Below are 14800 nucleotides of genomic sequence, written 5' to 3' on the forward strand. Positions count from 1 at the left end.
ATATGTTAAATGAGACCTGTTTTGTGAAAATGTTAGTTAATGGATGAAATTAAATTATCTTTTTAGTCAACTATATTGAGATAGACAGACCTGAGTTAGTGTGGGATAAGATTTTCCGTGGCTCTCCGTTCAACGTTTACCTGGATTTAAGATGACCCTGTGTTTTATGCTTTCAAAAGTCTTGATAGAAATTTTATCTAGATATTGTTGCCTGGTAGCCATTAAAGAGGCTCATGTAGGTAATAAAATCACCCAATTAGAATAGGATGGCATTTGACTTCTGAAAACACCCCTATGGACTTCATATTACACCTGATAGGTCCCAACTATTCGCTATTTTAAAATGAGATGCATTTGTTCTCAGAAAATCTCTCTTTAGACTTATTACTCCAGATGGATCGCGACCAGTCGCTCGTTTCTTAGAAAAGTACGGTAACTCAAACAAGATATTGCTGTACAATTTGTTATCCCAGCATTCAGCATCATCTACTGAATGAGGCCAGCATGAGCAAAGGACAAGCATCTCTGCGCTATAAAAGTAATAACGCGGCTCTGGGGGATCCCCGGCTCCCCCAGGGCGTGGCACACATTATGGTAAAAGTCGATTATCCCCTGAGAAAGCTGTGCGTTGTTTACGCCAGACGGATTCGGTTGATCGAAGCCATCGGGAGTCCTTAGACCAAGCTTGTTTCTAGGTTGATGGTCAACTTGCGAATACTGCCTATCTGTTTGAAGTTTCCTGCTGAAGGCAAGAAGGTTCTCTAAGCTTGAAGACTGCGTGCTATTAGAAATATACGATGGGAGGCTTGTTATAGGATGGTAGAGATTATGTGTTTCAATTTGATCTTTGGCCGATGATAAGTAGCCCTTGAGTTTTGCTTCTAGTGGGATCATGGTGTGTAAGGTGGTTCCGATGTTGTGCGCGTAGCCCACATTGGGGTGGATCCGAGATGCGTGTAGCAGTACGTTCGGAGACGGTATGGGACGGAACCTCTGAGGAGCGTATCTGTTAGGGAGCCAATCTGCGTTAAGAAAATGTTGCGAACTTTGATGATTAACGTTTGAAGATGTTTCTCGTTGGTATTCAGAATTAGTATTTAAAGTTGATTGTTTTACCGAGTTTGATATTGAGCTTGTATCAAACGCTTGTATGCTCTCAGTGGCGTCGGAATGATCGGCAGGGTTTTCGTAGAGCGGAATGGTTTCCTGACTTTCAGAAGTTGATTCATTGAGTGTCTGATCATATGAATAACTTGAAATGTGACTATTTGCCTTGCTCATTTCTGAAGGGTTATTTTCACTGTTGTCTTTCGAAGACTCAGATGAAATGTTAACTAAAGGTTCCTTATAATTTGTATGAATCTCATCCGTAGTAATATTAAGAGTTTTATTTTTGTTTTCAAATATGAACTCAAAGAGGCTATGCAATATAGTCATGGAAGAATCTTCATTGGGATTTTTAATCACATCATATATACACTTTGCTTCGTCTGTTAGTTCGGTGGTTTTTGTCCCACTGAGGTACCGGAAGTAGTTATCGATAAAGTCAATTGTTTCCTCTGGTTTAATGACAAAGTACTGGAGTCCTCTCCTTCGTCTCTTACCCAGAAACCCGGCTCCGAATAATGGGGTGAGGACAGGGATAGCAAGTGCGGCCGTTGTACCCGTGGCCACAATGCCGGCTAAGAAAAGAGCGCACGCAGTGTTCTTGAGGCACTCCTGTATGCTGGTGTAACTGGAACCACCACCACCGCCACCGCCGGCAGCCCTGACGGGAAACGGGATGCTCGTCGGCAGGAGGGTGTTTCGAAAAGGCACGTTGACGGTCGGGGGAGGCGCAGGCGGCTGCGCAAACACGGATTGGAGGCTGGATATGCTGTCGCCGTGAATGGCCGGAACGTAGGGATCGTTAGGTCCGAGGAACGGCTGGGTAGGCTCGGGCTTCTTCAGCACCTGAGTTTGAAGAATGCTGGCGAGAATGAGATCCTGAGGACTGGGTGTCGTTGGGACGCTCGCTGGAATCGGGCTCCCTCCTTCGGCTTGGTTTTGAAAACGGTTGTTGAATTTATTCAGAAGGCTGTGATATATTTCCAGCTGTTGCATTTCTTGGAGGGTTAGCTGAGATGCAGAAGTTGGCGACGGCGTGTCTTGTAGTGCGTTGTCTACGGTGATGCCGTTCCCCAGCTCCGTTATGGCCAAAGGACTTGCATTTGTGGTTAGTAAAGAGCTGCTCTGACTGCTTTGCGAGGGGGAGGTTGCCGCTGGTATCACACTTTGCAGAAGCGTTGTCTCCGGAGCTATCGTGTTTGGTGTTGGTTTTCTAATGTCGGCCAATTTTGTATCATTTTGTATTTCCAAGCTATCCTCAGGAGTAACTTGTAATTTAGAACTATCGTGTGGCGTTGGCGTGTGAGATTTTGTACTAGTCGGCATATCAACGTATTGCTCAGTAATAAGCGCATCTTTAGATTCGGATAACATTTGTTTGAGTAGGAGCTGACTGAGCAGTCTGTTATAGTCGTTTTGATCGTGAGATACGGGCCAAGCATTCAGAATACTTGCAGAGTTTATTCTTGGATTGGTATTGGGGATCCCCTTGTTATTCTGTCTCCTGTCTCCACTTAATGTTTGATCGTTGAAGCGAGAAGAATCTTGAGATCTGATTATTTGTGCAATTTGCTTTTCAGCAAGGGAATAATCAAGTTCAGAATCAGACATTTGATTCGGTGTGAAGGTAAACGGATTAGCATAAAAGGGGAGACTACTAACACCATGGGATTTAGTACGAGGATGAACATGTAGATTGTGGAAGGGATGTACGGCCATATCGTGCGAGAAATGTCGTAACTGCGGGATGTTTTCGTTGGTGGTCTTCTCTTCCTTAATAATCGAAATTGATGGATGTTCAGTTTGTGTTACTCCATTGATAACTGCCTTTGTTTTATTGTCCTGGTTCATTAGAATGGTGAGAATTTGTAAGTTTGTCAGGATTTCAGCAATATCCGATTGATGGTGGTGGGCGGTGACCGCAGACCCACCTGGAACCTGAATGTTTATGGTGTTCGATGTGGGGATAACAGTAGCAGCAGCTGTAGGTTGCAGATTAGAAAGGTGTTGCTTTTGTTGCGCGGAAATCTGTCCTCTTAGGATTGCTAAACTTTGACTCTCTGTCAGTGGAGAGTCAGGACTTGTCGAGGGTAGAATGGGTCCTTGCGTCGTAGTGCTCGGTAGGTTGCCTGGCTGTGGCATGTCGCTTGATGCTGCCTGTGCGTTTTTGTTTGGGGTTAAGGAATCTAAGACTACTTGTGCAGGCAAAGATGATGGAAATACGTTTGCATTTTCGGAGGTTTGTTGTCCGTGGCTGTTGGTGTTTTCGCTGGGCATTTTTTCATTGTGAAAATTTTGGTTTTGTTGACGTAAAGTCTGAAGGAGAGTTGCAATGTCAGAATTGTTCATAAGTAACTTCGAGTTGATTCTAAAAATAGTTTCTTCTATATTTCCTTGTGGTTGATTCTGGTGGTTATTATTGCTTGGTGTGGAAGGGTACTCTGTAGTCTCCTGAGGTTGACTCTTGTGGTTACTGTCGCTTGGTGCGGAAGGGTAGAAAGTATTCGGTATATTTGGATAAAAATGAGGTTCTGAATGCATGTTAAAGGACACCAGGGGCGATTGATGCTGAGGCAACTGTCCGTTTGTATTCGAAGCGTTTCTTTGGGGTTGCACAGAGCTTGGCCGAGACTGCCCCTGGAAGTTTCCTTCGATGTGAACAGCGTTGCCGTAGTTGATTGAAGGAGGATACACGTGATGCTGGTTGGGCTGCCTCGATACAGCACCAATGCCGATTCGATGCCCCGAAGAAGTCCGCGCTTCGGTGTCCGGGTTCGGAAGGTTTGTACGGCATTGAATGCCAGTTCTCTCTTTTTCATCGCAAAGGGGCACATCTGTGTGGTCAGGCCCGTTGGTTTTCACAAGAGTTGGATAGATGTTGAAAGTGGTCTTGTCTAGGGTTGGAATGCCGCCACCCCTGGCAGAATTCGTGTTTGAATTCTGCTGGTGTTTAAAAAGGGGGGCAGACCTGATGTCCATAGAAAACCCATCTTCCGCTCGGCATAAAGCTCTCCCGAGGAAGATGGCAAGGAGGGAAATCCATGCAGACCACATTTGGATGTTCCTGAAAAGTAAAAAATCAAAATTATAGAAACAATTATCATTAAGAAGTAGAAGTAATTAAATGTTAACAATGATAATAAACAAAAATTTAGATTGGAAACTTGTAGTTAGTAATATATATGATTGTAATTCTGCAAATATGTATTGTTTTTAAACAAGTATTAGGGAATTCTCCTCAGTTGAGTCCTTCCTGTTATCCTGTTCAGCTTCTCTAAAATTTTATTCGTCTTATGAAGTACACGAGGGAGTCTCTCTCTCTCTCTCTCTCTCTCTCTCTCTCTCTCTGCGCATTAATTTAGTTTGAAAATATTTAGAAGCATACTATGGCTGAACAGTAGCCTAAGGCACCATCCACCCATTGAGATACTACCACTAGAGAGTCGTTCAGTCCTTTGACTGGTGAGATAATAATGCATCGGATCCCTCTGGTTACGGCTCATTTTTCCTTCGCCTACACATACACTGAGTAGCGTGGTCTGTTCTTTACACATTCCTTTCTTTCCTCGTACGTCTGAAAACACTAAGATCGCTGAAAAATTCTTCTTCACTCAAGGGTTTCATTATTATTATTATTATTATTATTATTATTATTATTATTACTAGCCAAGCTACAACCCTAGTTGGAAAAGCAAGATGCTATAAGCCCAAGGGCTCCAACAGGGAAAAATAGCCCAGCGAGGTAAGGAAATAAGGAAATAAATAAATGATGAGGATAAATTAACAATATATCATTCTAAAAACAGTAAAAGGTGTGTGATTGTTCAATGGCTACATTATTCTTGGTAAGGGTAGAAGAGAGACTTTACCTATGGAAAGCAGCTCTTCTAGGAGAAGGACACTCCAAAATAAAACCATTTCTCTCCTGGTAGTAGGTTGGCCAGGTCACCAGCCACCCGTTAAGATACTACCGCTAGAGAGTTATTGGGTCCTATGACTGGCCAAGCAGTATTACATTGGATCCTTCTCTTTGGTTACAGATAATTTTTCCTTTGCGTACACATACACCGAATAGTCTAGCCTATTCTTTCCACATTCTTCTCTGTCCTCATACACCTGACAAAATTTGAGATTACAAAAGAATTCTTCACTTAAGAGGTTAACTACTGCAATGTAATTGTTCAGTGGATAGTTTCACCTTGGTAATGGTAGAAGAGACTCTTTAGCTATGGTAAGCAGCTCTTCTAGGGGAAGGACAATCCAAAATCAAACCATTGTTCTCTAGTCTTGGGTATTGTAGTAGCCTCTATACAATGGTCTTCCATTGTCTTGGGTTAGAGTTCTCTTGGTTGAGGGAACACTCGGGCACACCGCACTATCTGTTTCCTTATTTCTTTTCCTCACTATGCTATTTTCCATGTTGGAGCCCTTGGGCTTGTACTATCATGCTTTTCTAACTAAGGTTTTAGCTTAGCCAGTGATGATAATAATAATAATAATAATGATTATAATAATAATAATGATAATGATAATAATAATAATGATAATAATAATAATAATAATAATAATAATAATAGACTCAAACTTTTCTCATATGGTTGTTTCATATTTAAAAAATTTTATTGGCCACACTTTCTGTCATCGGTATCACTTCCTCAATCGATCCCCGCCCGGGACCGTGAGTTTAAGCTGTTTACTGGGGAGGCCACTGCTGTGGTTGGGTACCACAGTGAGGGTTTGGCCTTGCCGGGCTGATGTTCTGGTGAGCATCTAGTCATTACCCCTAGATAACGGAACAGTGATTCACCTCACCCATTCGTTAAGAAACTTTTCCTACCCTGGACATACCTTACACAGCTGGGTCAGCTATTCCGTCACTCACACGATCGTAACGCAATATGTCGCTCATGATCCCAGCAATTCCTGCAGTCTCGCCATTCTTTAAAAACTTGAATATTTAAAGATTTTCTCATCATTCAAGAAACCTTTGAAATTACTCACTTCACCGTCCATCCAAGATCGCATTTGCTTACAGACATTATCACTCAATTTGCTAATTTATTTTTATCTTAAGTCTTATTAAATCTTAGATAGTTCTCTTTTGTTTCTCTCTCACTTTTATAATCGTAGACACACCCTACGGACAGTACTAAATTGGATCTCTCTCTCTCTCTCTCTCTCTCTCTCTCTCTCTCTCTGGTTACGGCTCATTTTTTCTTTGCCTGCACATTTATATTACTAGCTAAGTTACAACGCTAGTTGGAAAAGTATGATGCTATAAGCCCAAGGGCTCCAACAGGGGAAATAGTCCAGTGTAGAAAGGAAACAAAGAAATAAATAGACTACAAGAAAAGTAATAACAATCAAAAATATAATATTTTAAGATCATTAATTACATTTAATTAGATCTATTATATATAAACTATAACAACTTAAAAAAGAAAAAGAAGAAGAGAAACAAGATAGAAATAGCATGCCCAAGTGTGCCCTCAAGCAAGAGAACTCTAATGCGAGACAGTGGAAGACCATAGTACAGAGGCTAAGGCACTACCCAAGACTAGAGAACAATGGTTTGATTTTGGAGTGTCCTTGTCCTAGAAGAGCTGCTTACCATGGCTAAAGAGTCTCTTTTGCCCTTACCAGGATGAAAGTGGCCACTGAATATTTACAGTGTTAACCCCTTGAATGAAAAAGAATTGTTTAGTAATCTCAGTGTTGTCAGGTGTATGAGGACAGGAGAATGTGGAAACAATAAGCCAGACTATTGAGTGTATGTTTAGGCAAAGGTAAAATGAGCCATAACCAGAAAGAGGGATCCAATATAGTACTGTCTAGCCAGGCAAAGGACCCAATAATTCTTTTACACAGAATAGTCTGGCCTATTCTTTACATATTCTCCTCTGTCCTCATACACCTGACAACACTGAGATTACCAAACGATTCTTCTTTACTCCAATATCAAACCATTGTTCTCTAGTCTTGGGTAGTGCCATAGCCTCTGTACCATGGTCTTCCACTGCCTTGGGGTAGAGTTCTCTTGCTTGAGGGTACACTCGGGCACACTATTCTATCGTATTTCTCTTCCTCTTGTTTTTTTTTAAAGTCTTTACAGAGTTTATATATGAAAGATTTATTTTAATGTTGAAGTTTTCTTAAAATATTTTATTTTGATTGTTCATTACTTCTCTTTTTTTATTTATTTTCTTGTTTCCTTTCCTCACTGGACCATTTTTCCCTGATGGAGCCCTTGGGCTTATAGCATCTTGCTTTTCCAACTAGGGTTGTAGCTTAGCAAGTATTAATAATACATACATACATACATATACCATGGCACTTCCCCCAATTTTGGGGGGTAGCCGACATCAACAAATGAAAACAAAACAAAAAAGGGGACCTCTATTCTCTACGTTCCTCCCAGCCTAACAAGGGACTCAACCGAGTTCAGCTGGTACTGCTAGGGTGCCACAGCCCAACCTCCCACATTATCCACCACAGATGAAGCTTCATAATGCTGAATCCCCTACTGCTGCTACCTCCGCGGTCATCTAAGGCACCGGAGGAAGCAGCAGGGCCTACTGGAACTGCGTCACAATCGCTCGCCATTCATTCCTATTTCTAGCACGCTCTTTTGCCTCTCTCACATCTATCCTCCTATCACCCAGAGCTTCCTTCACTCCATCCATCCACCCAAACCTCGGCCTTCCTCTTGTACTTCTCCCATCAACTCTTGAATTCATCTCCTTCTTTAGCAGACAGCCATTTTCCATTCTCTCAACATGGCCAAACCACTTCAACACATTCATATCCACTCTAGCTGCTAACTCATTTCTTACACCCGTTCTCACCCTCACCACTTCGTTCCTAACCCTATCAACTCGAGATACACCAGCCATACTCCTTAGACACTTCATCTCAAACACATTCAATTTCTGTCTCTCCATCACTTTCATTCCCCACAACTCCGATCCATACATCACAGTTGGTACAATCACTTTCTCATATAGAACTCTCTTTACATTCATGCCTAATCCTCTATTTTTTACTACTCCCTTAACTGCCCCCAACACTTTGCAACCTTCATTCACTCTGACATGTCTGCTTCCACTCCACCATTTGCTGCAACAACAGACCCCAAGTACTTAAACTGATCCACCTCCTCAAGTAACTCTCCATTCAACATGACATTCAACCTTGCACCACCTTCCCTTCTCGTACATCTCATAAACCTTACTCTTACCCACATTAACTCTCAACTTCCTTCTCTCACACACCCTTCCAAATTGTGTCACTAGTCGGTTAATAATAATAATAATAATAATAATAATAATAATAATAATAATAATAATACACAAACAAACATATATATTATTATTATTAATAGTATTATTATTATTACTATTAATTGCTAAGCTACAACCCTAGTTGGAAAAGCAGCATGCCACAAACCCAGGGGCTCCAACAGGGAAAATAGCTCAGTAAGGAAATGAAACGAGGAAAAAATAAATAATTTAAGAATAATATTAAAATAAATATCTCCTATGTAATCTATAAAAACTTTAACAAAACAAGAGGAAAAGAAATTAGATAGAATAGTGTGCCCGAGTGTACCCTCAAGCAAGAGAACTCTACCCCAAGGCAGTGAAAGACCATGGTACAGAGGCCATGGCACTACCCAAGACTAGATAACAATGGTTTGATTTTGGAGTGTCCTTCTCCTAGAAGAGCTACTTACCATAACTTAAGAGTCTCTTCTAGCCTTTCCGAGAGGAAAGTGGCCACTAAACAATTACAGTACAGTAGTTAACCCCTTGAGTGAAGAAGAATTGTTTGGTAATCTCAGTGTTGTCAGGTGTAAGAGGACAGAGGAGAATGTGAAAACAGTAAGCCAGACTATTGGGTGTATGTTTAGGCAAAGGTAAAATGAGCCATAACCAGAAAGAGGGATCCAATATAGTACTGTCTGGTCAGTCAAAGGACCCAATAACTCTCTAGTGGTAGTATCTCAAAGGGTGGCTGGTGCCCTGGCCAACCCTTTTACACAGAATAGTCTGGCCTATTCTTTACATGTTCTCCTCTGTCCTCATACACCTGACAACACTGAGATTACCAAACAATTCTTCTTTACTCCAATATCAAACCATTGTTCTCTAGTCTTGGGTAGTGCCATAGCCTCTGTACCATGGTCTTCCACTGCCTTGGGGTAGAGTTCTCTTGCTTGAGGGTACACTCGGGCACACTATTCTATCTTATTTCTCTTCCTCTTGTTTTTTTTTTAAAGTCTTTACAGAGTTTATATATGAAAGATTTATTTTAATGTTGAAGTTTTCTTAAAATATTTTATTTTGATTGTTCATTACTTCTCTTTTTTTATTTATTTTCTTGTTTCCTTTCCTCACTGGACCATTTTCCCTGATGGAGCCCTTGGGCTTATAGCATCTTGCTTTTCCAACTAGGGTTGTAGCTTAGCAAGTATTAATAATACATACATACATACATATACCATGGCACTTCCCCCAATTTTGGGGGGTAGCCGACATCAACAAATGAAAACAAAACAAAAAAGGGGACCTCTATTCTCTACGTTCCTCCCAGCCTAACAAGGGACTCAACCGAGTTCAGCTGGTACTGCTAGGGTGCCACAGCCCAACCTCCCACATTATCCACCACAGATAAAGCTTCATAATGCTGAATCCCCTACTGCTGCTACCTCCGCGGTCATATAAGGCACCGGAGGAAGCAGCAGGGCCTACTGGAACTGCGTCACAATCGCTCGCCATTCATTCCTATTTTTAGCACGCTATTTTGCCTCTCTCACATCTATCCTCCTATCACCCAGAGCTTCCTTCACTCCATCCATCCACCCAAACCTCGGCCTTCCTCTTGTACTTCTCCCATCAACTCTTGAATTCATCACCTTCTTTAGCAGACAGCCATTTTCCATTCTCTCAACATGGCCAAACCACCTCAACACATTCATATCCACTCTAGCTGCTAACTCATTTCTTACACCCGTTCTCACCCTCACCACTTCGTTCCTAACCCTATCAACTCGAGATACACCAGCCATACTCCTTAGACACTTCATCTCAAACACATTCAATTTCTGTCTCTCCATCACTTTCATTCCCCACAACTCCGATCCATACATCACAGTTGGTACAATCACTTTCTCATATAGAACTCTCTTTACATTCATGCCCAACCCTCTATTTTTTACTACTCCCTTAACTGCCCCCAACACTTTGCAACCTTCATTCACTCTCTGACCTACATCTGCTTCCACTCCACCATTTGCTGCAACAACAGACCCCAAGTACTTAAACTGATCCACCTCCTCAAGTAACTCTCCATTCAACATGACATTCAACCTTGCACCACCTTCCCTTCTCGTACATCTCATAACCTTACTCTTACCCACATTAACTCTCAACTTCCTTCTCTCACACACCCTTCCAAATTCTGTCACTAGTCGGTTAATAATAATAATAATAATAATAATAATAATAATACACAAACAAACATATATATTATTATTATTAATAGTGTTATTATTATTACTATTAATTGCTAAGCTACAACCCTAGTTGGAAAAGCAGCATGCCACAAACCCAGGGGCTCCAACAGGGAAAATAGCTCAGTAAGGAAATGAAACAAGGAAAAAATAAATAATTTAAGAATAATATTAAAATAAATATCTCCTATGTAATCTATAAAAACTTTAACAAAACAAGAGGAAAAGAAATTAGATAGAATAGTGTGCCCGAGTGTACCCTCAAGCAAGAGAACTCTACCCCAAGGCAGTGAAAGACCATGGTACAGAGGCCATGGCACTACCCAAGACTAGATAACAATGGTTTGATTTTGGAGTGTCCTTCTCCTAGAAGAGCTACTTACCATAACTTAAGAGTCTCTTCTAGCCTTTCCGAGAGGAAAGTGGCCACTAAACAATTACAGTACAGTAGTTAACCCCTTGAGTGAAGAAGAATTGTTTGGTAATCTCAGTGTTGTCAGGTGTAAGAGGACAGAGGAGAATGTGAAAACAGTAAGCCAGACTATTGGGTGTATGTTTAGGCAAAGGTAAAATGAGCCATAACCAGAAAGAAGGATCCAATATAGTACTGTCTGGTCAGTCAAAGGACCCAATAACACTTTAGTGGTAGTATCTCAAAGGGTGGCTGGTGCCCTGGCCAACCCTTTTACACAGAATAGTCTGGCCTATTCTTTACATGTTCTCCTCTGTCCTCATACACCTGACAACACTGAGATTACCAAACAATTCTTCTTTACTCCAATATCAAACCATTGTTCTCTAGTCTTGGGTAGTGCCATAGCCTCTGTACCATGGCCTTCCACTGCCTTGGGGTAGTGTTCTCTTGCTTGAGGGTACACTCGGGCATGCTATTTCTATCTTATTTCTCTTCCTCTTGTTTTTTTAAGTCTATAGAGTTGATATATGAAAGATTTATTTTAGTGTTGAAGTGTTCTTAAAATATTTTATTTTGATTATTCATTACTTCTCTTTTTTGTTTATTTTCTTAGTTTCCTTTCCTCACTGGACCATTTTTTCCCTGTTGGAGCCCTTGGGGTTATAGCATCTTGCTTTTCCAACTAGGGTTGTAGCTTAGCAAGTAATAATAATAATAATAATAATAATAATAATAATAATAATAATAATAGACTTGCACTTAATATTAAAACTCAAATAAAATATTCCATTTAAAAGTAAGGTAGAATATGGACTCGAAATTACCCTAGGGTGGCTCAAGTTCTTACACACTTGAGTGAACCCTAATTACTCTTAGGGCATAAAGCCCGTTGCGAGAGAGAGAGAGAGAGAGAGAGAGAGAGAGAGAGAGAGAGAGAGAGAGAGAGAGAGAGAGAGAGAGAGATTTCACATCCCAGGGCAATGATGAACTGTATATATTTTCATCCTGACCTCCTTTAAACCTTGGGTATAGTAGCTTAACTGTTTTTAAGGATCTCTCTCTCTCTCTCTCTCTCTCTCTCTCTCTCTCTCTCTCTCTCTCTCTCTCTCTCTCTCTCTCTCTCTCTCTAACGTTAACTGTATTATACGTATTACAGACAGCAATTTAATATTTGCCTTTAAACGAATTCTCTTTGTAAGATCACGTACTTATATAAAGAAAAAAAATAGCTTAAAAGCACGACCGTTACGTACACAAAACCGCTATTTAATGTGCACGTAACGATAATGCACGATTACTTGATTACGTGCAATTAAAACTTATTTTTTTAAATTTATTTTTAGCTCATAAATTATAATTTATAATAAAATATGGAAATTTATTTATTTTCGAATTTACATAAATAATAAATAGTTTAATTTCGAAAAGAAGATAAAACAAATCTTTTTTAATATTTTCATAATTAACATAGACGCTCATTTGATTATTATTATTATTATTAGTATCACTATCATAGGATTATTATAAAAAAATATCTTGAAAACAGACGCTCATTTGATGGTTTTATTATTATTTTAAAATTAATATAATTTCAACTATTATTAACTGATATGTATATAATATTTAACAATGTTAATTTAGTTAATTTAATCCATTAGAATTAAATAAGGGTTTACATTACCTTGTAACGGTGTTAAAAGTGGGTTAAATATCACCCCCCAGCGAGGTACGGTTCAGTCGTAGAGAGACAGAGAGATGAGCAGCACCTCCGTCCGCTTCCCTGTTGTCCAGCACACTGGACTGGATTCTCAGTCTGGAAACTGGAAAGACACTGGAGTCTACTGTAGAACTTGACCAGTGGTTTTGAGATTAACTCTCTCTCTCTCTCTCTCTCTCTCTCTCTCTCTCTCTCTCTCTCTCTCTCAAAGGCTGTATATATAAACTAATGCATGTATATATATCATGCATCTAGCTTTTGCTACTTCTTGGCCTTCTTATACAACTACAGAATCAGGGATGAGCACCCAGTGCAGTAAACTTCCACCTGTATATTGGCTTCATACAGTCAAGCACGAGAAAACACATAAACTCATCACCTCCAATGTTAATATAAATTGCACCAGGGTATTGAGTAAATGGATCACATATAGGGAACGGGAAAATTTTGATGCTGAGAATTTTATTGAAGCTAGTGTAGCGCAAATGTCTTGTGTGAACACACAATGTGAACATATGGTAGACATAGAATGTGTTGGGTGTTATACCAAGAAATACAACGACAATTTTGGAAAAAATGTACGATACCATGTGTCCCATAAAGAACAAACAAATAGTGGTACGCGAAAATGGTAGATGGTATAATAGTGAACTATTAAAGGCAAAAAGACACAGACGTAAGGTGGAAGGTAGATGGAAAAGAGCCAAATCCCTACAAGCCAGAAATCTATATAATAAGGCCAGAAAGGACTATAACATCCTGTTAGAAAAAAAAAAAAAATTATACAACGGCGAATGTAAAAAACCCAAAAACATGAAAGACTTTCACAAAAATCTTGATGATTTGATGGGATTAAAGAAAAAATATGTCTTGCCTGACAATGTTTGTGCAGAGAGTTTTGCTATATTCTTTAATGAAAAAATTGATAAAATCTATAGAGGCTTCCCCCAAAATCACTTGGAAGGACAGTCAGCTATGCCAGTGAAGGAGGGAAAGAAGTTAATAAAATTTAAGGAAATAAATATGTGCGACTTGTTAAAGGTTATGAGAGAGATGAAGAATACATATTGTGGAAACGACCCTTTCCCAAACAGTTCAATAAGTGAAGCTCCAAACAAGCAAGTTGTATATAATATTTACCTGAACATAATTAACCTAAGTATATCACAATCCAGTTTTCCTAGCTGTGAAAAAACTGCGTTGATCAAACCAATTTACAAAGGGAAAGGTGATGTAAACGAGCTAAATTCATATAGGCCCATTTCAAATTTATCCTACATGTCAAAGCTTATTGAAAAAGTCATAAGTGAGCAATTATGGGCGCATATTGACGAGTTAGAGGTATTCCCGGATAATCAATCGGCCTACAGAGCTAATCATTCTACAGAAACCACTTTGTGCTCAATAATGAATGATATGATAGGTCTTCTTGATGGGGGAAAGTGTGGAATTTTAATTATGTTAGATCTTAGTGCTGCTTTTGACACTGTTGTGTACGAGTACTTACTTGACGACTTAAGGTCTATTGGAGTGACTGAGGAAGCACTGAAATTTTTGCGAAGTTACTTAGTGAACAGGAAGACTATTGTAGAAGTTTCTGGAAACCGATCCAATGAGAGAATTCTTACGAAGGGTGTACCACAGGGTAGTGTTCTGGGCCCTATCTTGTTTAACATATATACCATCGAGCTATCACACATCTTGAAAAAACAAAAAGTGGGTTTTAAACTATATGCAGATGATACTCAGTTTTACCTCTCAATTTCAACAACACAAGATACAGAGAAGAAAATTGATGAGATAATGACTGAAATAAAAACATGGATGCAGAGGAAAAAGCTCAAATTAAATGATGATAAAACAGAATGTATGTTCTTTGGCACAAAGGTGGCTTTGAAGAATTACCAGTTAATTCAAAGTATAAAAATTGGTGATGCTGATGTTGGGATTGTGCCTGTTGTGAAAAATTTGGGTGCACTGATAGACTGTAATTTGTCAATGAGGGACCAAATTGTGTGTGAATGTGTGTAACTATCACCTGAGAAACATA

General features: G+C 39.7%; 1 protein-coding gene across 1 annotated transcript; it reads right to left on the reverse strand.

The window, feature by feature from the left end:
* LOC137646886 (uncharacterized) lies at nucleotides 1–12900 on the reverse strand. Its single transcript, XM_068379954.1, has 2 exons — nucleotides 12715–12900; nucleotides 1–4171 (listed from the first exon to the last, which is right to left on the reverse strand). The coding sequence occupies exon 2, from the start codon at nucleotides 4159–4161 to the stop codon at nucleotides 487–489; it is 3675 nt and encodes a 1224-aa protein (XP_068236055.1). The 5' UTR covers nucleotides 4162–4171; nucleotides 12715–12900; the 3' UTR covers nucleotides 1–486.
* Between the last annotated feature and the right edge of the window lie 1900 nt (nucleotides 12901–14800).

The sequence above is a fragment of the Palaemon carinicauda genome, chromosome 9 (assembly GCF_036898095.1).
Source record: "Palaemon carinicauda isolate YSFRI2023 chromosome 9, ASM3689809v2, whole genome shotgun sequence".
Lineage (NCBI taxonomy): Eukaryota > Metazoa > Arthropoda > Malacostraca > Decapoda > Palaemonidae > Palaemon > Palaemon carinicauda.

Excerpts from the sequence above, each read along its gene's own strand:
- LOC137646886 (XM_068379954.1), bottom strand. The coding sequence starts at position 4,161 with ATGTGGTCTGCATGGATTTCCCTCCTTGCCATCTTCCTCGGGAGAGCT.